General features: G+C 51.9%; 1 protein-coding gene across 4 annotated transcripts; it reads right to left on the minus strand.

Annotated features, from left to right (window-relative positions):
• Positions 1 to 1,925: 1,925 nt before the first annotated feature.
• On the minus strand, positions 1,926 to 24,166 carry LOC115932744 (titin-like). Of its 4 annotated transcripts, none has more exons than XM_055365900.2 (7): positions 23,992 to 24,166; positions 20,360 to 20,488; positions 16,633 to 16,732; positions 16,325 to 16,469; positions 12,179 to 12,239; positions 12,034 to 12,069; positions 1,926 to 10,673 (listed from the first exon to the last, which is right to left on the minus strand). In XM_055365900.2, exons 1-7 carry the CDS (start codon positions 24,064 to 24,066, stop codon positions 2,076 to 2,078), a joined length of 9,144 nt encoding a protein of 3,047 aa, XP_055221875.1. In that variant the 5' UTR covers positions 24,067 to 24,166; the 3' UTR covers positions 1,926 to 2,075. The 4 variants fall into 4 exon arrangements, with proteins under 4 accessions (XP_055221875.1, XP_063555729.1, XP_055221877.1 ...); XM_063699659.1 differs by having other exon boundaries at positions 16,325 to 16,520; XM_055365902.2 differs by lacking the exons at positions 16,325 to 16,469; positions 16,633 to 16,732; positions 20,360 to 20,488; positions 23,992 to 24,166 and adding an exon at positions 12,875 to 16,315.
• Between the last annotated feature and the right edge of the window lie 1,325 nt (positions 24,167 to 25,491).

Consider the following 25,491-nt stretch of genomic DNA (forward strand, 5'->3'; position numbering starts at 1 on the left):
ACCGCACCTGGCCTCTGAGGAGGATTTCATTATAAACCTGCCCTGAAGGGAGAGAATCCAATTTTACGAGAGGGTGTAGCCTGGTGAGGCCTGGATGACCTCCGGAGGCAGGGGCTTGTGCCTGGGCTGAGGCCTAAGGGTCAATGGGCAGACATGAAGTTGCCCCAGGCAGAGGGTACAGTGTGGGCAAAGTCAGGAAGTGGCAGGGCTTGGATCACTCCAGGAAGAGAGAGGAGTCATGTGTCACAGGAGCTCGAGACCCAGAGAGGGAGGCAGGCAGGCAGGCAGGGACCAAGCTGGGGCACAGCCAGGAAGGTAGGACAGGGCATGGTGGGGCCAACGGAATCATTACCCAAGTCGGGGATTTTCAGGGAAACAGCTTACATAAGGCCAGGTGTACAGTAGCTCCCACCTGTAATCCCAGCATTTGAAAGGAGTTTGTGTTCCTGTAGTAGCAGACTTGGGAGGTTGAGGTGGCAGTATCACTTGAGCCCGGGAGTTCAAGGCTAAAGTGAGCTGATTGAGCCATTGCACTCCAGCCTGAGCGACAGAGAGATACGCTGTCTCAAAGGAAATACAAATTAAAAAACCAGCCGGGCATGCTGGCGTGTGCCTGTAGTCTCAGCTACTTGGGACACTGAAGTGGGAGGATCGCTTGAGCCCAGGAGTTCAAGGCTGCCGTGAGCTATGATTGTGCCTCTGCAGTCCAGCCTGGGCGACAGAGAAAGTCCCTGTCTCTCAAAAAAAAACAAAAAAAAAAAACTTAGATTAAGAGGATGCTGTGCCTCCCTGGGGGTCTTCAGTCACCCATGGTCCTGGCAAGAGGAGGGCCAAGAGAGAGCTCCACCCACCAGCTGTCCTGCCCATGTGACATCCGCAGGTGCTGCCATGGCCACGACTGTTGTTACACTCGAGCTGAGGAGGCCGGCTGCAGCCCCAAGACAGAGTGCTACTCCTGGCAGTGCGTCAACCAGAGCGTCCTGTGCGGTGAGTCCCCAGCAGCACCATGCCACCCACCCCGAGTATCCCCTGGGCACCCTGGCATAGCCAGATGACTTCCGTGCCCCTGTTGCAATAACCACTGCTTCCAAGTCTCTATAGACCACCCCTTGGGTATAGCTAATGTAAGTGATATTTATTTTATTTATTTTTTGAGTCAGAGTCTGGCTCTGTCACCCAGGCTAGAGTGTGCTGATGTGATCTTGGCTCACTACAACCTCTGCCTCCTGGGTTCAAGCGATTCTCATGCCTCAGCCTCCCAAGTGGCTAGGACTACAGGCATGCACCATCACGCCCAGCTAATTTTTGTATTTTTTTCAGTAGAGGTGGGGTTTCACCAAGTTGGCCGGGCTGGTCTCAAACTCCCCACCTCAAGTGCTCTGCCCGCCTCGGCCTCCCAAAGTGCTGGGATTACAGGCATGAGCCGTGGTGTCTGGCCCTAATGTGAGTGATCTTTAACACTGAGCACTTGAAAAAGAAAACCCTGAAGAAAGCTAATTATTTGATGTCTGGACGACAAGGAAGAAGATAGAAATGGCATCAGATAATAAACAGTGTAAGTGTTTATCAGAAAGGGGCTGGTGGTCGGGACAAGTAGGAGGATCGCTTGAGTCCAGGAGTGCATCTCTACACAAAAGTTAAAGGATTTTTTAACATTGGCCAGGCGTGGTGACACACATCTGTGATCCCAGCTACTTGGGAGGCTGAGGCAGGAGGATTGCTTGAAGCCCAGGAGGTTGAGGCTGCAGTGAGCTGTGATCAAGCCACTGCACTCCAGCCTGGGTGACACAGCAAAATCGTCTCAAAAAATAATAATAATAATATTTTACATAACCAACCACTTCTAAAGATTAAAACAACCCCCATGATTAAAAACCTCAGGTCCCTCAAGCAATCATACCAGATATCGAAACAAAGCAATAACATAAGGACTGCAGTATTTATTTTATTTTTATATTATTTATTTATTCTTTGTTTTTGGAGTGTGGGTTTTGTTTTGTTTTTTGATTTTTTTATTTTGTTCTACTCAGTTTTATTCTTATTGCTCAGGCTTGAGTGCAATGGCCTGTTCTCACCTAATTCAACCTCCGCCTCTTGGGTTCGGGTAATGATGGTTCCACGTCGGCGGCCTGCGGCCTCTTGCGTTTGCGTGGCAGTTCCACGTCACCGACCCTCCGCCTCTTGGGTTCGGGTAATGATGGTTCCACGTCGGCGGCCCTCGGCCTCTTGGGTTTGCGTGGCCGTTCCACGTCACCGATCCTCCGCCTCTTGGGTTCGGGTGATGATAGTTCAATGTCCGCTGCCCTCCGCCTCTTGCGTTTGCGAGGCGGTTCCGCGTCAGCGGCGCTCCGCCTCTCGGGTTTCGGCGACGGCTGCGCATCAGCGGCGCTCCGCCTCTCGGGTTTCGGCGACGGCTGCGCGTCAGCGGCGCTCCGCCTCTCGGGTTTCGGCGACGGCTGCGCGTCAGCGGCGCTCCGCCTCTCGGGTTCCGGTGGTGATTCCAGTTCAGCGGCACTCCGCCTCTCGGGTTTCGGCGACGGCTGCGCGTCAGCGGCGCTCCGCCTCTCGGGTTTCGGCGACGGCTGCGTGTCAGCAGCGGCGCTCTGCCTCTCGGGTTTCGGCGACGGCTGCGCATCAGCGGCGCTCTGCCTCTCGGGTTTCGGCAACAGCTGCGCGTCAGCGGCGCTCCGCCTCTCGGGTTTCGATGATGGCTGCGTGTCAGCGGCGCTCCGCCTCTTGGGTTTCGGCGACGGCTGCGAGTCAGCGGCGCTCCGCCTCTCGGGTTTCGGCGACAGCTGCGCCTCAGCGGCGCTCCGCCTCTCGGGTTTCGGTGGTGATTCCAGGTCAGCGACGCTCCGCCTCTCAGGTTTCGGTGATGGCTGCGTGTCAGCGACGCTCCGCCTCTCAGGTTTCGGTGATGGCTGCGTGTCAGCGGCGCTCCGCCTCTCGGGTTTCGGCGACGGCTGCGCCTCAGCGGCGCTCCGCCTCTCGGGTTTCGGTGGTGATTCCAGGTCAGCGACGCTCCGCCTCTCGGGTTTCGGTGATGGCTGCGTGTCAGCGACGCTCCGCCTCTCAGGTTTCGGTGATGGCTGCGTGTCAGCGACGCTCCGCCTCTCAGGTTTCGGTGATGGCTGCGTGTCAGCGGCGCTCCGCCTCTCGGGTTTCGGTGATGGCTGCGTGTCAGCGACGCTCCGCCTCTCGGGTTTCGATGATGGCTGCGTGTCAGCGGCGCTCCGCCTCTCGGGTTTCGGCGACGGCTGCGCCTCAGCGGCGCTCCGCCTCTCGGGTTTCGGTGGTGATTCCAGGTCAGCGGCGCTCCGCCTCTCGGGTTTCGGTGGTGATTCCAGGTCAGCGACGCTCCGCCTCTCAGGTTTCGGTGATGGCTGCGTGTCAGCGACGCTCCGCCTCTCAGGTTTCGGTGATGGCTGCGGGTCAGCGGCGCTCCGCCTCTCGGGTTTCGGTGACGGCTGCGCCTCAGCGGCGCTCCGCCTCTCGGGTTTCGGTGGTGATTCCAGGTCAGCGACGCTCCGCCTCTCGGGTTTCGGTGATGGCTGCGTGTCAGCGACGCTCCGCCTCTCAGGTTTCGGTGATGGCTGCGTGTCAGCGACGCTCCGCCTCTCGGGTTTCGGTGATGGCTGCGTGTCAGCGGCGCTCCGCCTCTCGGGTTTCGGCGACGGCTGCGCCTCAGCGGCGCTCCGCCTCTCGGGTTTCGGTGGTGATTCCAGGTCAGCGGCGCTCCGCCTCTCAGGTTTCGGTGATGGCTGCGTGTCAGCGGCGCTCCGCCTCTCAGGTTTCGGTGATGGCTGCGTGTCAGCGACGCTCCGCCTCTCGGGTTTCGGTGATGGCTGCGTGTCAGCGGCGCTCCGCCTCTCGGGTTTCGGCGACGGCTGCGCCTCAGCGGCGCTCCGCCTCTCGGGTTTCGGTGGTGATTCCAGGTCAGCGGCGCTCCGCCTCTCGGGTTTCGGTGGTGATTCCAGGTCAGCGACGCTCCGCCTCTCAGGTTTCGGTGATGGCTGCGTGTCAGCGGCGCTCCGCCTCTCGGGTTTCGGCGACGGCTGCGCCTCAGCGGCGCTCCGCCTCTCGGATTTCGGTGATGCTTGCGCGTCAGCGGTGCTCCGCCTCTCGGGTTGCGGTGGTGATTCCAGGTCAGCGGCGCTCCGCCTCTCGGGTTTCGGCGACGGCTGCGAGTCAGCGGCGCTCCGCCCCTCGGGTTTCGGCGACGGCTGCGCGTCAGCGGCGCTCCGCCCCTCGGGTTTCGGCGACGGCTGCGCGTCAGCGGCGCTCCGCCCCTCGGGTTTCGGCGACGGCTGCGCGTCAGCGGCGCTCCGCCCCTCGGGTTTCGGCGACGGCTGCGCGTCAGCGGCGCTCCGCCCCTCGGGTTTCGGCGACGGCTGCGCGTCAGCGGCGCTCCGCCCCTCGGGTTTCGGCGACGGCTGCGCCTCAGCGGCGCTCCGCCCCTCGGGTTTCGGCGACGGCTGCGCCTTAGCGGCGCTCCACCTCTTGGGTTTGCGTGGGGGTTTGCGTGGCCGTCTCACGTCAGCGACCCTGCGCCTCTTGGGTTTGTGTGGCGGTTCCACGTCAGCGACCCTCCGCCTCTTGGGTTCGGGTGATGATGGTTTCCGGTCAGCGGCCCTCCGCCTCTTGAGCTTGCGTGGAGGTTCCGCGTCAGTGGCGCTCCGCCTCTCAGGTTTCGGCGACGGCTGCGCCTCAGCGGCGCTCCACCTCTTGGGTTTGCGTGGGGGTTTGCGTGGCCGTTCCCTGTCAGCGGCCCTCCGCCTCTTGGGTTTGCGTGGGGGTTTGCATGGCGGTTCGTCAGCGACCCTCCGCCTCTTGGGTTCGGGTGATGATGGTTCCGCGTCAGCGGCGCTCCGCCTCTCGGGTTTCGGCGACGGCTGCGCGTCAGCGGCCCTCCGCCTCTCGGGTTTCGGTGATGGCTGCGCGTCAGCGGCGCTCCGCCTCTCGGGTTTCGGTGATGGCTGCGCGTCAGCGGCCCTCCGCCTCTCAGGTTTCGGTGATGGCTGCGCGTCAGCGGCGCTCCGCCTCTCGGGTTTCGGTGATGGTTGCGCGTCAGCGGCCCTCCGCCTCTCAGGTTTCGGTGATGGTTGCGCGTCAGCGGCCCTCCGCCTCTCGGGTTTCGGTGCTGATTCCAGGTCAGCGGCCCTCCGCCTCTCGGGTTTCGGTGGTGATTCCAGGTCAGCGGCCCTCCGCCTCTCAGGTTTCGGCGACGGCTGCGCATCAGCGGCGCTCTGCCTCTCGGGTTTCGGTGATGGTTGCGCGTCAGCGGCGCTCCGCCTCTCGAGTTTCGGTGGTGATTCCACGTCAGTGGCCCTCCGCCTGTCAGGTTTCGGCGACGGCTGCGCATCAGCGGCGCTCCGCCTCTCGAGTTTCGGTGGTGATTCCAGGTCAGTGGCCCTCCGCCTCTCAGGTTTCGGCGACGGCTGCGCGTCAGCGGCGCTCCGCCTCTCGAGTTTCGGTGGTGATTCCAGGTCAGTGGCCCTCCGCCTCTCAGGTTTCGGCGACGGCTGCGCGTCAGCGACGCTCCGCCTCTCGGGTTTCAGTGATGGTTGCACGTCAGCGGCCCTCCGCCTCTCAGGTTTCGGTGGTGATTCCAGGTCAGCGGCGCTCCGCCTCTCGGGTCTCGGTGGTGATTCCAGGTCAGCGGCCCTCCGCCTCTCGGGTTTCGGTGATGGTTGCGTGTCAGCGGCCCTCCGCCTCTCAGGTTTCGGTGGTGATTCCAGGTCAGCGGCCCTCCGCCTCTCGGGTTTCGGTGGTGATTCCAGGTCAGCGGCCCTCCGCCTCTCAGGTTTCGGCGACGGCTGCACGTCAGCGGCGCTCCGCCTCTCGGGTTTCAGCGACGGCTGCGCGTCAGCGGCGCTCCGCCTCTCGGGTTTCGGTGGTGATTCCAGGTCAGCGGCCCTCCGCCTCTCGGGTTTCCGTGATGGCTGCGCGTCAGCGGCGCTTCGCGTCTCGGGTTTCAGTGGTGGTTCCACGTCAGTGGCCCTCCGCCTCTCGGGTTTCGGTGGTTTTTCTGCCTCAGCCTCCTGAGTAGCTAAGGGAGGTGTCTTGAGATTATCATCCGCTGAGGGTGGAGCTGAGGATGGAGGTGAGGGTGGAAGAGGAGTAAGGAGACACTCGAGAGGCATTTTGAGATTATCATCCGCTGAGGGTGGAAGAGGATAGACCAGAAACTCGGCAGGTGTCTTATCCACTGCGGCCCTCCGCCTCTCGGGTTTCCGTGATGGTTGCACGTCAGCGGCCCTCCGCCTCTCGGGTTTCAGTGCTGGTTGCACGTCAGCGGCCCTCCGCCTCTCGGGTTTCGGTGGTGGTTCCACGTCAGCGGCCCTCTCTCTCTCGGGTTTGGGTGGTTTTCCTGCCTCAGCCTCCTGAGTAGCTAAGGGAGGTGTCTTGAGATTATCATCCGCTGAGGGTGGAGCTGAGGATGGAGGTGAGGGTGGAAGAGGAGTGAGGAGACACTCGAGAGGCGTTTCGAGATTATCATCCGCTGAGGGTGGAAGGGGATAGACCAGAAACTCGGCAGGTGTCTTATCCACTGCGGCCCTCCGCCTCTCGGGTTTCCGTGATGGTTGCACGTCAGTGGTCCTCCGCCTCTCGGGTTTCCGTGATGGTTGCACGTCAGCGGCCCTCCGCCTCTCGGGTTTCCGTGATGGTTGCACGTCAGCGGCCCTCCGCCTCTCGGGTTTCGGTGGTGGTTCCACGTCAGCGGCCCTCTCTCTCTCGGGTTTGGGTGGTTTTTCTGCCTCAGCCTCCTGAGTAGCTAAGGGAGGTGTCTTGAGATTATCATCCGCTGAGGGTGGAGCTGAGGGTGGAGGTGAGGGTGGAAGAGGAGTGAGGAGACACTCGAGAGGCGTTTCGAGATTATCATCCGCTGAGGGTGGAAGGGGATAGACCAGAAACTCGGCAGGTGTCTTATCATCCGCTGAGGGTGGAGCTGGGGATAGACGTGAGGGTGGAAGAGGAGCGAGGAGACACTCGAGAGGCGTTTCGAGATTATCATCCGCTGAGGGTGGAAGTGGATAGACCAGAAACTCGGCAGGTGTCTTATCCACTGCGGCCCTCCGCCTCTCGGGTTTCCGTGATGGTTGCACGTCAGTGGTCCTCCGCCTCTCGGGTTTCCATGATGGTTGCACGTCAGCGGCCCTCCGCCTCTCGGGTTTCCGTGATGGTTGCACGTCAGCGGCCCTCCGCCTCTCGGGTTTCGGTGGTGGTTCCACGTCAGCGGCCCTCTGTCTCTCGGGTTTGGGTGGTTTTTCTGCCTCAGCCTCCTGAGTAGCTAAGGGAGGTGTCTTGAGATTATCATCCGCTGAGGGTGGAGCTGAGGGTGGAGGTGAGGGTGGAAGAGGAGTGAGGAGACACTCGAGAGGCGTTTCGAGATTATCATCCGCTGAGGGTGGAAGGGGATAGACCAGAAACTCGGCAGGTGTCTTATCATCCGCTGAGGGTGGAGCTGGGGATAGACGTGAGGGTGGAAGAGGAGCGAGGAGACACTCGAGAGGCGTTTCGAGATTATCATCCGCTGAGGGTGGAAGTGGATAGACCAGAAACTCGGCAGGTGTCTTATCCACTGCGGCCCTCCGCCTCTCGGGTTTCCGTGATGGTTGCACGTCAGTGGTCCTCCGCCTCTCGGGTTTCCATGATGGTTGCACGTCAGCGGCCCTCCGCCTCTCGGGTTTCCGTGATGGTTGCACGTCAGCGGCCCTCCGCCTCTCGGGTTTCGGTGGTGGTTCCACGTCTGCGGCCCTCTCTCTCTCGGGTTTGGGTGGTTTTTCTGCCTCAGCCTCCTGAGTAGCTAAGGGAGGTGTCTTGAGATTATCATCCGCTGAGGGTGGAGCTGAGGGTGGAGGTGAGGGTGGAAGAGGAGTGAGGAGACACTCGAGAGGCGTTTCGAGATTATCATCCGCTGAGGGTGGAAGGGGATAGACCAGAAACTCGGCAGGTGTCTTATCATCCGCTGAGGGTGGAGCCGGGGATAGACGTGAGGGTGGAAGAGGAGCGAGGAGACACTCGAGAGGCGTTTCGAGATTATCATCCGCTGAGGGTGGAAGGGGATAGACCAGAAACTCGGCAGGTGTCTTATCCACTGCGGCCCTCCGCCTCTCGGGTTTCCGTGATGGTTGCACGTCAGTGGTCCTCCGCCTCTCGGGTTTCCGTGATGGTTGCACGTCAGCGGCCCTCCGCCTCTCGGGTTTCCGTGATGGTTGCACGTCAGCGGCCCTCCGCCTCTCGGGTTTCGGTGGTGGTTCCACGTCAGCGGCCCTCTCTCTCTCGGGTTTGGGTGGTTTTTCTGCCTCAGCCTCCTGAGTAGCTAAGGGAGGTGTCTTGAGATTATCATCCGCTGAGGGTGGAGCTGAGGGTGGAGGTGAGGGTGGAAGTGGAGTGAGGAGACACTCGAGAGGCATTTCGAGATTATCATCCGCTGAGGGTGGAAGGGGATAGACCAGAAACTCGGCAGGTGTCTTATCATCCGCTGAGGGTGGAGCCGGGGATAGACGTGAGGGTGGAAGAGGAGCGAGGAGACACTCGAGAGGCGTTTCGAGATTATCATCCGCTGAGGGTGGAAGTGGATAGACCAGAAACTCGGCAGGTGTCTTATCCACTGCGGCCCTCCGCCTCTCGGGTTTCCGTGATGGTTGCACGTCAGTGGTCCTCCGCCTCTCGGGTTTCCATGATGGTTGCACGTCAGCGGCCCTCCGCCTCTCGGGTTTCCGTGATGGTTGCACGTCAGCGGCCCTCCGCCTCTCGGGTTTCGGTGGTGGTTCCACGTCTGCGGCCCTCTCTCTCTCGGGTTTGGGTGGTTTTTCTGCCTCAGCCTCCTGAGTAGCTAAGGGAGGTGTCTTGAGATTATCATCCGCTGAGGGTGGAGCTGAGGGTGGAGGTGAGGGTGGAAGAGGAGTGAGGAGACACTCGAGAGGCGTTTCGAGATTATCATCCGCTGAGGGTGGAAGGGGATAGACCAGAAACTCGGCAGGTGTCTTATCATCCGCTGAGGGTGGAGCCGGGGATAGACGTGAGGGTGGAAGAGGAGCGAGGAGACACTCGAGAGGCGTTTCGAGATTATCATCCGCTGAGGGTGGAAGGGGATAGACCAGAAACTCGGCAGGTGTCTTATCCACTGCGGCCCTCCGCCTCTCGGGTTTCCGTGATGGTTGCACGTCAGTGGTCCTCCGCCTCTCGGGTTTCCGTGATGGTTGCACGTCAGCGGCCCTCCGCCTCTCGGGTTTCCGTGATGGTTGCACGTCAGCGGCCCTCCGCCTCTCGGGTTTCGGTGGTGGTTCCACGTCAGCGGCCCTCTCTCTCTCGGGTTTGGGTGGTTTTTCTGCCTCAGCCTCCTGAGTAGCTAAGGGAGGTGTCTTGAGATTATCATCCGCTGAGGGTGGAGCTGAGGGTGGAGGTGAGGGTGGAAGTGGAGTGAGGAGACACTCGAGAGGCATTTCGAGATTATCATCCGCTGAGGGTGGAAGGGGATAGACCAGAAACTCGGCAGGTGTCTTATCATCCGCTGAGGGTGGAGCCGGGGATAGACGTGAGGGTGGAAGAGGAGCGAGGAGACACTCGAGAGGCGTTTCGAGATTATCATCCGCTGAGGGTGGAAGGGGATAGACCAGAAACTCGGCAGGTGTCTTATCCACTGCGGCCCTCCGCCTCTCGGGTTTCCGTGATGGTTGCACGTCAGTGGTCCTCCGCCTCTCGGGTTTCCGTGATGGTTGCACGTCAGCGGCCCTCCGCCTCTCGGGTTTCCGTGATGGTTGCACGTCAGCGGCCCTCCGCCTCTCGGGTTTCGGTGGTGGTTCCACGTCAGCGGCCCTCTCTCTCTCGGGTTTGGGTGGTTTTTCTGCCTCAGCCTCCTGAGTAGCTAAGGGAGGTGTCTTGAGATTATCATCCGCTGAGGGTGGAGCTGAGGGTGGAGGTGAGGGTGGAAGTGGAGTGAGGAGACACTCGAGAGGCATTTCGAGATTATCATCCGCTGAGGGTGGAAGGGGATAGACCAGAAACTCGGCAGGTGTCTTATCCGCTGAGGGTGGAGCCGGGGATAGACGTGAGGGTGGAAGAGGAGCGAGGAGACACTCGAGAGGCGTTTCGAGATTATCATCCGCTGAGGGTGGAAGGGGATAGACCAGAAACTCGGCAGGTGTCTTATCCACTGCGGCCCTCCGCCTCTCGGGTTTCCGTGATGGTTGCACGTCAGTGGTCCTCCGCCTCTCGGGTTTCCGTGATGGTTGCACGTCAGCGGCCCTCCGCCTCTCGGGTTTCCGTGATGGTTGCACGTCAGCGACCCTCCGCCTCTCGGGTTTCGGTGGTGGTTCCACGTCAGCGGCCCTCTGTCTCTCGGGTTTGGGTGGTTTTTCTGCCTCAGCCTCCTGAGTAGCTAAGGGAGGTGTCTTGAGATTATCATCCGCTGAGGGTGGAGCTGAGGGTGGAAGAGGAGTGAGGAAACACTCGGGAGGCGTCGTGAGATTATCATCCGCTGAGGGTGGAAGGGGATAGACCAGACATTCGGCACGTGTCTTGAGGCTCAGGGAGTTATCAGTTATAGAATGTTGTTGAGTTGGAGGAGGTGGCTGGTGGCCCATCCTGTTTTTTAAAGTTTCAGCTGTGAGGTAGGGCCAGTGGGGCAATCCTGAAGAATGACGATGCTCCGCTGCCGCCATTCTGACCTGTAGGGACAAAGGAGGGAATGTTTTCACACATATCCGTTTGATGGACAAAATTACCGCCACCAACACAGTCTGCACCTTCTGTTGCTGGTGATAGATTTTTGCACCTTTCCATCCTCCGGGTTTCAAAATAGCAGTATCAGTGTCATAATATCACCCTTCCACTGAGTACTGCCGACAGCTGGGGGGTAAAGAAAAGTCATTGGGACACACTGTTGTCTCCACATGCCACTGTGTCTGTCTGCAAATGTAGGCAGGCTGGGGTCCTGCCCCAGGGAAGACAGAGTCATAACAGAGTAATAAAGAAGCATGTTTGAGACACAGGAGTGTCTATGTCTATCCTCATTCCTCCCTCACAGCCATCACCAGAGCATGTTTCTTGCACCAGGTCAACAGACAGTAAGAGACAGTAAGAGAGGCATGAAAAGCCCATTGTCCACACATGTTGCAGCTTCTTTTTGGAGAATGTTTTCCAGGCCTTTTATGTTCTGTCTCTGATTCTCAGAACTCTGCAAGGTCAGTGTGACCACCCTGCTCCAAATCTAAGAGAACAGAGGTTTCCAGAGGAAGGAGAAATTGTGCCCAGGGTCACACAGCTTGCAAGAGGCAGAGTGGAAGTTGATTCCAGCTCTGCCTGCAGGACCCTCTCATTTCCCCTCTGTTTCCCTTCTTGACAAAGGATCTTCTTCACTCTGGAGGTGCCACCCATGAGAACAAAGAGCTCTGGAGAGATGTGGATTCCTGAAGAGCTGCAGGGGAACTGGGAGAGGGTTTTCTGACAGAACAATCTTATCTCAAGAAGTCAGTTAGGCATGGCTATAATATTTCTTTTCACTCCCAGGTAATACCAAATTGTAAGTGCACTAGGACATGAAGAATACTTTTGTCCATGGAAAAATGAGGTGGGAATTCTAAACAAAGCAAGTTTTAAAACTGTGTTTCACTTCAAGTATACAAGTCCCATCACGTGTAATCATAGGACTCGGCAGCTTTTGAAGGTACAGAGGCCACACAAGAACCAGCTTAGCTGAGCATCATTTAAGGCCTTCATTTGGAATTGTCCCTGTGGGTAATAAGTTACATTCACTCTTCACTAATTTACAGTCAGGGCCCATTTGCTATTACAAATATGGGACCTCTGACACTTAGAATATTAGATCAGGGGCCCCACTGGGTGGGGATGAAAGTGTTTTTGCACAACATGGTTACCAACAGGGATGGGACTGTGATGCTTGTAGGCAGCCTTTCTCTCTGCCATCTCCTTCTGCAGGGCTTGAGCACAGAGCTGTAGGGAGAAAAATGTATCCATGTCCTGACCTGGCAGACTATGTCCAAAAGCAAGGAAAACAAGCAAACTTACCCAGTTGCAAAGAGGCTTTCTTGCAGAAGGGGGGATCTGAAAAAGCCAACACATGAGAAATTGAATGTTGAGAGAGTCTAAGGGCCGTGGCATCATCTGCATCAGCACTGAACTATCCTGCAACTGCGGGGAGGAAGCTCCTTACTTTGCGTTTGTGGTAGTCCTCTGCCCGCCGCCGCAACTCTTGCGCACGTTGAAACATTTTCCTATGGATTACAATCACTTTCATCAGATAAAGCACCACTTTCAGGATGATTTTAAATAATCTGCCATGTTTCTCTTATCCTCACAACTGTACCCTTACACAATCTATCTATACCTAGAAAACGTATTTCAGATGGCTATAAGAGTACAGTCTGAGCCGGTCACGGTGGCTGACGCCTGTAATCCCAGCACTCTGGGAGGGCGAGGCGGATGGATCATGAGGTCAGGAGATTGAGACCATTGTGGCTAATATGGTGAAACCCCTTCTCTACTAAAAATACAAAAAATTAGCCAGGCGTGGTGGCAGGCACCTGTAATCCCAGCTACTCGGGAGGCTGAGGCAGGGGAATCACTTGAACCTGGGAGGCGGAGGTTGCAGTGAGCCAAGATCACGTCATTGCACTCCGGCCTGGGTGACACAGTGAGACTCCATCTCAGAAAAACAAAAACAAAAACAAAAACAAAAAAACTGTACAGTCTGATCCAAACTGTTGCTATATTGATTCCTCCTCTTGCTTACTGCCTGCTGACTTCTGAGATGATAGTTTCCTTCCCCATTCTCAGTATATCCCTAATTCATCCTTCATTGAGCATCTTTTATCATAAAGCTGTATTGTCTTTGTATTAATATCCTTACCGTGTTTCACAGGGCAGAAACAGCTGGGCTTATAAACAGGCATAGTCCTTTTGAAGGATGTGGTTGATCCTACAACAACACACTTTCCTAAGGATGACAACAACTCACCCCACCCCTAGAATGGCTGGTATGAACCGAGTTTCCACACAGTCTAGCTGGCAATGGGGTCAGGAGACGTTTTGCTACTTCACATCTTTTGGTCACTGGTAAATATTAAGGTACTTTGTTTTCTGTTTTGTGAACTCTCTCTCTCTCTCTCACGATATGTCTTCTGACCATTTGTTTCTATTTCTGCATTTACTGGGTCTAAACATTGTACAAAGGTTAAAAACAACACTCCAATGGGCGTTTCCCAGGAGGGTGGGGTTCAGTTTCTGAACTCACTTGTAGGTGTGTATTTCTTTCATATCCAATTTCCCATTTTCCTCTGCCTCTGATACCTACCTCTCCTTTTCTGCATGCTCACATTCTTTCATGCTTAGTTTCCTCAGATTAGAAGGGAGAGAAATGCACACACATGATCCACCAGCCCGTGTGGGATTCCCTCTGCCCTTCTGGCATCTGAAGGCTGTGATTCAAAGATCCCCCCTGCAACCTTTCCACAAATGAACCAACTGATTCTCACAACCAAAGGGAGAATTGACACCTCCCATTGAGGGACAAAAAAAAGTCACACTCTGGCCTGCTGGCAAGTCACCTGTCATTTCCAGCTCATCTTCATAGTTCCATAGTTAGTCCTATTCTTTAGTAAATATAAAGACTATTAAAAGCTTCTATGAGGTGCACTATGTGTGTTTCTGGGGTCAGTCTTGTGCTTGACACAGCGAAAGCTCATTTTAGTTCAGTGTGAAAAACCAGACCTCACCAATTCATCACAACTAACTCCATCGGAAGCAGAGAATTGCTCCTCATCTGACTCCTCCTGTGTGAGACCTGATTCTCAGTCAGAGGCTGATGCCGGAACTGAGACCATCAGCCAAAGAGAGATCCTTCCAGAATATGGTGTCATTAACCCCGCAGTTCACTACTGCACTTTGCCATGATTCAGGACTGGAACTCTTGTCATCGACTTTAAAGATCCTGGTTGAGAGAAAAGGCAATCTGAAGGCTGGGCGCATCTATTGAATTACAAATGATTGGAATGGCTCCTAAGTCAGGGTGTTATGTCCTGAAAATAGGCGACAACGGCAAACCATCCACCCTGGTGTTGACTGACTTTAACAAGGTTCAGTTCACAGAGATTGAGGGCAGAAAAAGGAAACGGCCTAAAAAGGGTAAGTTTGCTGTGTTGCCCTCACACCACTTGATTCATGGTCCTGATCCTAAGGATCTCACCTGATACTTGGTTTTATAGGAAGGTTGTGTAAAATTCCCAGAACGCTAGGAAACAGGGACGAAAACACTTCAAAGAGAAAGTTAATGAACTTGTTTCTGACCACAGGGCATCCTTCAGCACATGCTGTCTGGAGTGGCCTCAAACAACGAGTGTGTGGTGAGGTTCTGAGAATGCAATGGGAGCAGGGTCCTGTCCCCACGCTAAAGAAGCTCACAGTTTAATGCAAATGAGAAGCCAGTGAGGACATCACTACTCCTGCTGTGCACTTGGGAACTAGAAACATAAAACCTGACTCTGGAGGGAAGCTAAGGAAGCATTGTACTCTTGAGTTGACGTAAGTGCATCTGAAGCTTCTGATCTCCGATGAGAACAATGGGGGACACCAAACAGAATATAAAACCCATGATTGAATACATCAAATTGCTAACATGGCAGTAAACAGACATGAGGTGAAGATGGAGAAGAAGGAAACCCAGGATGAAAGTCAGCCTCGCATTTGGAACCCATTTCCCTGAGTTTCATTGCTGAATTCCAGAAGGAACTACTGAGATGCAAAGAAGCACAGCAGCTTTTGCACACATGCGTGGGATTAGAAGGAAAACAAGTGGATTGAGGGTCTGCCAATGAAAGCGACCCATACTGAAGTCCACTGGCTCTGGTTGAGACCCAGAAGAGTCATGCATCAGAATAGAGGTGGACAGGAAATACCCTGGCCTTTGTAGGGACTGAGCCTGCACCGGCGACCTCAATTGCAGCCTGTATGGAGGACCCCTGACCATCCCCCAGAAGTAGACTCCCATCTCTTCTGCAGCAAGATAACATGCTACTAGGCCTCAATTCATTGCTAAATATTTTTTAACAAGTATCTCACATTTAACAAAAAAAGATCAGTCATATGGCAGCAAAACACAATGTAATATGACCAAAACATGAAAGACTGTGAAAATGAATCTGGAGGTGACCCAAGCATTGAATTCAACAATCCAGTCTGGGTGTGGTGGCTCACACTGGGAGGCTGAGGTAGGCAGATCACCTGAGGTCAGGAGTTCAAGACTAGCCTGGCCAACATGGTGAACTCCTGTCTCTACTAAAATTACAAAAATTGGGCTGGGCATGGTGGCTCATGCCTGTAATCCCAGCACATTGGGAGGCCGAGGTGTGCGGATCATGATGTCAGGAGTTCTAGACCAGCTTGGCCAATATGGTGAAACCCCGCCTCTACTAAAAATACAAAAATTATCTGGGCATGGTGGCATATGCCTGTAGTCCCAGCTACTCAAGAGGCTGAGGGATAAGAATCGCTTGAACCTGGGAGGTGGAGGTTGCAGCAAGCCAAGATCATGCCACTGCACTCTAGCCTGGGTGACAGAGTGAGACTCTGTCTCAAAAAAAAAAAAAAAAAAAAAGGCCAAATGTGGTGGCACACACCTGTAATCCAAGCTACTCGGGAAGCTGAGGCAGAATTGCTTCAAACTGGGAGGCAGAGGTTGCAGTGAGCCAAGATTGCACCATAGCACTCCAGCCTGGGTGACAGAGCGAGACTCTATCTCAAAATTAAAAAAAAAAAAAAGGCTGGCTGTGGTGGCTCACGCCTCTAATCCCAGCACTTTGGGAGGCTGAGGCAGGTGGATTACCTGAGGTCAGAAGTTCGAGACCAGCCTGGACAACATGGTGAAACCCCATCTCTAGTAAAAATACAAAAATTACCTGGGCGTGGTGGTGGGCACCTGTAATCCCAGCTACTTGGGAGGCTGAGGCAGGAGAATCGCTTGAACCCAAAAGGCAGTGAGCTGAGATTGTGCCATTGCACTACAGCCTGGGCAACAACAGCAAAGCTCCATCTCAGGAAAAAAAAAAAAAAAAAAAGAGAGAGAGAAAGGAAAACCAATGCCAGTACTAGCAACTCCTCTTCCCCCGAAAAAATGACAAACAAGAATGTAGGAAGGGAAAGGAATTATACAGCTTAAACTAATGAAGCAGAAAGGACAAACTCAATTTCGAACCCACTGAATTTGCCACAAATATTGTAGAAAATATTCTCAAGGGCTTTACAGTTGTCTACTTTGATTGACACATGGTTCATACAACAGTATTTGTGTCAAGGCACATCTTACTGTTTTTTGGCGGTCTTCCTCTTTCCACTGATTTTGTCATGATGGTTGATTTTCGTTGTCACCTTCATCTTACGGATTTTAGGCATAACTTTTGTTTTCACATGTCTCCATAGAGTAATGACGTCTTTCCGGCCAATTTTATTTCCTGGAAAGGAAGAAACTCTTTTCTTTGTGTGCATACAAATGGACCTCAGCCCTTGGTGAGAGTGAGGAGAGGAGAAGGTGAGAAACCTGAGGGCAAGAAGCTGTTCTTTCCCTTTCCAGGGCAAACTCATTTCCACACTATGGGGACTCCAACAGAGCCATACCTTCCTGTCTACGGCGGTTGGACCTCCAGGCTCTCTGCTGTACATCTGTGGATCCAACATGTCCATTTTCAGACTGGAAGATAGTCCTCAGGAAAGACAACTAGGAAATAATAATATAAGAATGACGGCTGGGCACGGTGGCTCATGCGTATAATCCCAGTACTTTGGGAGGCCGAGGCAGGTGGATCACGGGGTCAGGAGTTCAAGACCAGCCTGGCCAAGATGGTGAAACCCCGTCTCTACTAAAAATACAAAAATTAGCCGGGCACGGCAGCGGGCGCCTGTAATCCGAGCTACTCGGGAGGCTGAGGCAGAGAACCGTTTGAAGCTGGGAGGCGGAGGTTGCAGTGAGCCGAGATCACACCACTGCACTCCAGCCTGAGCGACAGAATGAGACTCTGTCACACACACACACACACACACACACACAAGAATGACATGAGGCTGGCACGGTGGCTCACTCCTGTAATCCCAGCACTTTGGGAGGCCGAGGCAGGCGGATCACCTGAGGTCGGGAGTTTGAGACCAGCCTCACCAACATGGAGAAACGCTGTCTCTGCTAAAAATACAAAATTAGCCAGGCATGGTGGTGCATGCCTGTAATCCCAGCTAGTCGGGAGGCTGAGGCAGGAGAATCACTTGAACCCAGCAGGAAAAGGTTGTGGTGAGCTGAGATTGTGCCACTGCACTCCAACCTGGGCAACAAAATTGAAACTCTGTCTCAAAAAAAAAAAAAAAAAAAAACAGGCCAGGTGCGGTAGCTCACGCCTGTAATCCCAGCACTTTGGGAGGCTGAGGCGGGTGAATCACAAGGTCAAGAGATGGAGACCATCCTGGGCAACATGGTGAAACCCCGTCTCTACTAAAAATACAAAAATTAGCTGAGCATGGTGATGCACGCCTGTAGTCCCAGCTACTTGGGAGGCTGAGGCAGAAGAACTGCTTGAACTCAGGAGGCAGAGGTTGCAGTGAGCCAAGATCCCACCACTGCACTCCAGCCTGGTGACAGAGTGAGACTCTGTCTCAAAAAAAAAAAAAAAAAAAAAAAAAGACATGAATATACTTCACACAACGGAACTGTACACTTCAACACGGTTAGATGGTAATTATCATCTTATAAGTATTTTACCACAGGTTAACATGTTTCACAACTTGAAAAGGAAGTAATTACCTTCAGCTCTCTGAGTTCTAGAATTTGTAACATTTCACCCCCTGCTCCTTCCTGATCTGCACTGGAGCATCTTGCTTCTGTCCCTGCTCTACTCAGAGTTCACTTTCCCTTCCCTCACATCAGCTTCATTGAGGCTGGTTTGAACTTAACGCAAAACATTCTCACTAATGACTGAATTCCCACCAAGATTTCCATATTATCACAGTATGCTTTTAATCTTCGAAGATACTAAATATTTATTCTCATCATAGCTAAAATGCAATGCAAATCCCATCTCAGATGTGGGTCAGATACCTATGAATCTCCTGAGGTAGTCATTGAAATGACTTTTTTCTTGAGACGGAGTGTCACTCTCAACCATGCTGAAGTGCAGTGGCGTAGCTACCTTGGCTCACGGCAACCTCCACCTCCCAGATTCAAGCGATTCTTGTGCCTCGGCCTCCCAAGTAGCTGGGATTACAGGTGCCTGCTACCATGCCTGCCTAATTTTTGTCTTTTTAGTAGAGATGGGGTTTCACCATGTTGGCACATCTGGTCTTGAACTCCTGACCTCAAGTGATCCATCTGCCTCAGCCTCCCAAAGTGCTGGGATTACAGGCATGAGCCACCACACCTGACCTGAAATAATATCTTTCAAATTCTTTGTAGAATTTGTTTTTTCCTGATTTCTGCACATAGGATTAAAAAAAAATCATGTACTAGGATTTCAAGAGAAGCAATGGGTAATCTAAAAAGATGAAAACAGCAACCACGTCAATCCCACAGCTACTGCTAGATTTCATAGGAAAGGTAGGCTGGCCCCGTTTGGAGCTAGGAGAAATGTCAAACACATGAAGAAATGAGAAGCAAAGAAATGCCATCACGCATGAATGCTTCATGGCACCCATGATGTCCCTGCTTAGGAGGTAATGGTATAGATGACTAGATGACAACGACAAAGATGAGAGGTGCGAAGTTGTCCAAGTCCAACAGCGCAACTGAACCTTCCTAAATGGAATTGTTAAAAAGTGGTAAATTTAAAAACTTCCCTGGCTCACGTGGTGGCTCACGCTTGTAATCCCAGCACTTTGGGAGGCTGAGGCGGGTGGATCATTTGAGGTCGGGTTTTGAGACTAGCCTGGCCAACATGGTAAAACCCCGACTCTACTAAAAATACAAAAATTAGCTGGGCATGGTGGTGGGCACCTGTAATCCCAGCTACTTGAGAGGCTGAGGCAGGGGAATCGCTTGAAGCCAAGAGGTGGAGGTTGCAGTGAGCCGAGGTCACACCATTATACTCCAGCCTGGGCAACAGAGGGAGACTCGTCTTGGGGGTGAGAAAAGAAAAAAAAAAAAAAAAAAAAAAAAAGCTTCCTCCAATTTATACCGAAAATTCTCTGTTCAGGACTAAGTGGCATAGAGAATGTTAAATGTGCCTAGATATCTTCATAACTCATATATTTTCTGTTTTCTACATATCTTGAAAGGCAGTGCCAAATGACGTGTAATTATCTAGGTGGTAAAACTGAAACATACTTCCTCTTCCCTTGAATATAAAAAAGCATTGTGGTATTAGTACTTTTATCTTGGATCATTGTTCAGAAGGAGGTTCAGCCCCCAGACAACCATATTTTTACTGTCATGAATGGCAAGACAAAATGTAGAGCTCAACTTACCCAAAGGAAAAAAGGCTCAAAAGACAAATTATGGCACAACTTAGCAGCCAAATTCTTACCAAGTACAGACTTTTGACATACTGATCTCTCTCCAGTTGCAAATGGGAACATGCACTTTGAATGATCTCATTCAAAATTACCCTTCCCAGACACACTTTTCATTGATTCTCTTGGAGGGCAGTTCTAAGAGATTCTCTGGGGCTTTCTCTGCATCATGAGACGCAGTGCAGTTCTGCCCTTCACCTTCCGGCAGTTTGTCACCTCGTCCCTATGACCTCAGAGGAACTTTGTCTCAGGCCAATTGTTTGTTCCTTGGGCTCTTTCATTTCCCCTAAAAATCATTTGCTGCCCCTCTAAATGGCCTACATCTCCATCTATCTCCCTCTCCCCTCAGAAGAGGGTGCTCTTTAAGCATCAACCATCCAGCCCTTCTAGCAGTCTCATTTTTCAGCTGGTTCCCATGTTTATGCCTGTTCTATGTTTTTCTTTTCCTGTTAAGCTGTCTGTTGTCAGCCCATTTCTGCAGTGAATCTTCAGAGAGGAGACTGGAAGCTTTCCTTCCACCCATACGATAGAACTATAAAACAGAAGAGTTTAGAAAGAATTTCCTATTTAAGAGACGAAACCTCATACTCCATTTGTGACAACTAGCACAAAGGTTAAAAAAACTTATTTTTGACCAAAAGCTCTGTTGACATTCTATTAAACAAACACTGACCTATTTAATTTTCATAATGTAAATGGCAGATATTTTCATAATTCTTATGCTAATAAATCATTTCCCTGATTTTTTGGGTAAAACCACATATTCATAATGAAGTCCAGAAACGTGAATTGTTTTATATAATTTATTCTTATTTGTGATTACAAGTATACCTCTACAGAAAGTTAGTATACTCACCCAAAGGGAAACTGTCCAGAGGATAATGACAACTTTATAACTTCTCGGAAATTCAATAATGATACCTAACCAAGGACTTCCACCAAAGTCAGTCCCACGATGATGATGGTCAGCCAGAGTATTGATAACCTGGAATAATAATAGTTGAAATAATGAAAAGGTCAATGACACTGACAATATTTCACTCAGAAAGAATCATCCTTAGAAACCGTCAACCTCCTCCAAAAGGTAACCACATCCCTCAGATATCACCGTGGGATTCCACTGCTACAAAAAAGAACAGAAGTTAGAAGTCACATGTTTTTCAGATGGCTGGTAGTGTTTTTAAGCATTGCGAATGTGGGGTGTTGTGTTGTCTTTCTTGGTATAAAGCAGGGATATCCAATCTTTTGACTTCCCTGCCTATATTAAAAGAAGCAAAGTTGTCTTGAGCCACACATAACATACACTAACGCTAACAATAGCTGATGATCTAAAAAAAAACCTCTTTTTTTTTTGAGACAGAGTTCCGCTCCACTCAGTCACCCAGGCTGGAGTGCAGTGGTGCAATCTCGGCTCACTGCAACCTCCAGCTCCTGGGCTCAAGCCATTCTCCTCCCTCAGCCTCCCGAGTAGCTGAGATTACAGGTCTCTGCCACCATGCCCGACTAATTTTTGTATTTTTAGTAGAGATGAGGTTTCACCATGTTGGCCAGTCTGGCCTTGAACTCCTGACAGGCGATCTGCCTGCCTCGGCCTCCCAAAGTGCTGGGATTACAGGTGTGAGCCACCTTGCCCGGCCATTTTTTTATTTTTGTTTTTGTTTGTTGTTTTTGAGATGGGGTCTCACTCTGTCACCCAGGCTGGAGTGCAGTGGTGTGCTCTCGGCTCACTGCAACCTCTGCCTCTCAGGTTCAAGTGATTCTCCTGCCTCAGCCTCCTGAGTAGCTGGGAGTACAGGTGCCTGACAGTGCACTCAGCAAATTTTTGTATTTTCTGTGGAGATGGGGTTTTGCCATGTTGGCCAGGGTGGTCTCGAACTCCTGACGTCAGGTAATCTGCCCACCTCAGCCTCCCAAAGTGCTGGGATTACAGGCATGAGCCACTGTACCTGGCCAAAATCTCCTAATGTTTTAAGTTTACAAATTTGTATTGAACTGCATTCAAAACTGTCCTGGGCCACATGCAGCCCGTCACTCATGGGTAAGACAAGCTAAGTATAAAGTAATTATCTTCTCTTTTCTTTTTTGTTTTGAGACAAAGTTTTGCTCTGTCACCCAGGCTAGATTGCAGTGGCATGATCTCAGCTCATCGCAACCTCCGCCTCCCGGGTTCAAGCGATTCTCCTGCCTCAGCTACTGAGTAACTGGGATTACAGGCGCCTGCCACCACGCTCGGCTAATTTTTGTATTTTTAGTAGAAACAGGGTTTCACCATCTTGGCCAGGCTGGTCTCCAACTCCTGACCTCATGATCCACCTGCCTCGGCCTCCCAAAGTGCTGGGAATACAGGTGTGAGCCACTGCACCTGGCCAGTAGTTATCTTTTCTTTAAAGTTATTTACTTGTTTTTTAAATTGATGTATACCATTGGATGCATTTATTATATATCACATGGTAAAAGAATCCCTCTAAATAATACTTCTCTCTTGGATTATAGGAATCTTTGTCATTTAAAGCTCAGCATAAGTTAAAAAAAAAAACACACAATGAAGAGATTACTTCATTCACAAATAAGTATCAAATTTTAGTGCTTAAAAATTAACATGGTGGGCCGGGCGTGGTGGCTCACGCCTGCAATCCCAGCACTTTGGGAAGCCGAGGTGGGTGGACCATGAGATCAGGAGATTGAGACCATCCTAGCTAACACGGTGAAACCCATCTCTACTAAAAATACAAAAAATTAGCAGGGCATGGTGGCATGCACCTATAGTTCCAGCTACTTGGGAGGCTGAGGCAGAAGAATCACTTGAACCCGGGAGGCAGAGGTTGCAGTGAGCCGAGATCGCACCACTGCACTTCAGCCTGGGTGACAGAGCGAGACTCTGTCTCAAAAAAAAAAAAAAAAAAAAAAAATTACCAAGGTGGAGATCATGAAAATGGCATGAATAGTGTGGGATTTCTCTAAGACTGTTGATATTAATTCCATTAGACTCTTATGTGAGTGAAGACGAAGACGTCCCCTGAGTAAGTTCAGACAGCTTGTGATAACATTTCTACATGGATTCCTCAGGATTTAACTATATATTCTTGAAAACATCTCAATTTTCAATGTTTCTTTCAAGATGGTGAATTAAACAGAGATAGCCCTTCAACAGGTTGAACTCAGCATATGCTGAGTCTGAAATGGAAATGATGGAGTTAGAGAACCAGACAACAGTGGTAATGATTTCAGAAACATGGTGTTGAGCAGAACAAAGCAGACACAAAAGAGTACCTATGGCATGGCATGCATCTGTATACACGAAATTCCAGAATAAGCAAGCTAACCTATGATAAGAAAGAGACTGGCTGGGAAGAGTGAGAGTTCACTTTCTGGGGTGACATAATAGTGTAGATCTTGGCTGGGCACGGTGGTTCACGCCTGTAATCCCAACGCTTTGGGAGGCCGAGGCGGGCGGATCACCTGAGGTCGGGAGTTCAAAACCAGCCTGACCAACATGGAGAAACCCTATCTCTACTAAAAATACAAAATTAGCTGGGAGTGGTGGCACATGTCTGTAATCCCAGCCACTCGGGAGGCTGAGGCAGGAGAATCGCTCGAACCTGGGAAGCAGAGGTTGCGGTGAGCTGATATTGCCCCATTGCACTCCAGCCTGGGCAACAAGGGAGAAACTGTCTCAAAAAAATAAATAAATAAATAAATAAAATAATGTAGATCTTGAAAGGGGGTTGGTTTATGCTGGTGTATGTACTTTCCAAAGTTAGTAAACTTACACTTAAGGTTATATATTTTGGCCAGGCGCGGTGGTTCACGCCTGTAATCCCAGCACTGGGAGGCTGAGGCAGGCGGATCACGAGGTCAAGAGATGGAGACTATCCTGGCGAACATGGTGAAACCCCGTCTCTACTAAAAATACAAAAATTAGCCAGGTGTGGTGGTCTACTAAAAATACAAAAATTAGCCAGGCGTTGTAATCTGAGCTACTCAGGAGGCTGAGGCAGGACAATTGCTTGAACCCCAGAAGCGGAGGTTGCAGTGAGCCGAGATCTTGCCACTGCACTCCAGCCTGGGCGACAGAGTGAGACTCTGTCTTAAAAAAAAAAAAAAGTCATCAAACCAGATGACACAAATCAAATGACATTTCACTTTGTTTTGGTCCGTTTTGTTTCTTAGAGACAAGAGTGCAGCGGGGCCATCTCGGCTCACTGCAACGTCCAGCTCCTGGGCCCAAGCGATCCTCTCACCTCAGCCTCTCCAGTAACTGGGATAACAGGTACACACCACCAGGCCCAACTCATCTTTTTTGGAATTTTTTGTAGAGATGGGGTTTCGCTATGATGCCCTGGCTAGTCTTCAACTCCTGGACTCAAGTGATCTGCCCACCTCGGCCCCCTAAAGTGCTGGGATTACAGGCCTGAGCTGTGTAATTTCATGCCGCGTGACACAGCCCAGTAAAAAGGAAGAAACCCCACGGGTCCAGCGTCTACTCACAGAGATGCACTGATGGCTGATAAATTCCAGCAGGAGCAAAAAGAGGAGCCAAAAGAGCATCCACCACACCCGCATGTCCTGGTCCTTTCAGGGCGCCCTGAGGCGGCCAGGACAGAGGTGGAGGTGGCTTAGGGCAGGGGGGAGGGAAGGGGACGGGGACCGGGCCGGGATCTGAGTTGGGGAGGGGGAGGGGAGGGGGAGGGGAGGGGGAGGGGAAGGGGAGGGGAAGGGGGGAAGTAAGGGAAGGGAAAGGAGAAGGGGGCTGTTGGGCACCTGGAGGAGGTGGAGGAGGAGGAGGAGAAGAAGAAAGGAGTCTGGGAAAGGATCCGGTTCAAATTAAGTTCTCAAGCGCTGGTGGAAGGTTTAGCTACAGGTCACGGAGAAGATCAGGGAAGCAACAGGACACGCGGGGCAAGGGAGCGGGCAAGGGAGCGTGAGGCTTAGGAGCAATTAGAGGGAGACAAAGGTTCTGCTATCCACCAAACCTTCTTCGGTCTGGGCCCTCCCTTAGCAACCCTGGGGCTTTATACTCCCTCTCCACCAATCCCTGATGACCCCGGTGGTGCCTCACAATGGACAATGCCAAGTAGCTCCCGCATCATTCCAATGACCCCTCCCCCATCTCAGTCTCCCACTCTCCTCCCAAGGACATGTCCTCTCTGGAACCTTCACAAACCTGATTTCTGGTCCTCCCCAACCAGCTCCCTGTCCCTGCTTCTGGGCGCTCCTTCCTTCCTGAGCTCCCAGGGTTCCTCAAGGTCACTTTTGGCGACAAAACATAAAAAGTAAATGATGGCAGGATGGCAGGAAGAACCTCATACCCAAGCAGAGTGCCAGGTTTTACAGCCTCCGCTCAGCCATTCATATCCTAAGCAACAAAACATCAGCAGGATGCGGAAGGTCCCGATAGTAAACCATCTCCATCACATCCATGTAGCCATCCGTCCATCAACCTGTATCTCAGGAACAAATGTAGATACATTCATTTTAAGCATGCATGGTACATTTACAAAAATTAACCTGACTCATTTTGTTCCAGCAAATCTCAATATATTTGAGAGCAATCAAATCACACAGCATGTTTCTGATCATATAGCTGTGCTAGAAGTCAATGATTAAAAGCTAATTCAAAATTATTATTTGCTTGGAAATTCAAAGTGCCCTTATAAGACATAAACATAAGAATCCAAAATGAAACAAGATTGCCTTTCAACTCAATGATAAGATCATAACATGGCAATAAAATGTCTCCCTCTGGCCTGGGAATTCCTCTTTGTGGCACAAGGTTGTGTGATCTCAAATCACCCCTAACCCACCTAGACATTTTAACATCCGAAACCGAGTGATGGTGTCCTTATCTATATCATCTTACTGCCTGTGTGTGTGGACTTTAAATTCTGAACCCAAATGAGGGGGAGAAAACCAAGTTGACTTTCATGATTGACCTCTCAGGGATGTCCAAGGAATCTGTGCATTTCAAGAAACAAAGTTCATCAGCTT

The sequence above is a fragment of the Gorilla gorilla genome, chromosome 18 (assembly GCF_029281585.2).
Source record: "Gorilla gorilla gorilla isolate KB3781 chromosome 18, NHGRI_mGorGor1-v2.1_pri, whole genome shotgun sequence".
NCBI classification, from domain to species: Eukaryota; Metazoa; Chordata; class Mammalia; order Primates; family Hominidae; genus Gorilla; species Gorilla gorilla.

Coding starts and splice junctions, on each gene's coding strand:
- LOC115932744 (XM_063699659.1), bottom strand. CDS start 24,066: ATGCGGGTGTGGTGGATGCTCTTTTGGCTCCTCTTTTTGCTCCTGCTG. Junction 12,240..16,324: donor AGGAAGACCGCCAAAAAACA/GTAAGATGTGCC, acceptor TGTAATCCATAG/GAAAATGTTTCAACGTGCGC. Junction 10,674..12,033: donor GAAAGCCTCTTTGCAACTGG/GTAAGTTTGCTT, acceptor TTGTCCCTACAG/GTCAGAATGGCGGCAGCGGA.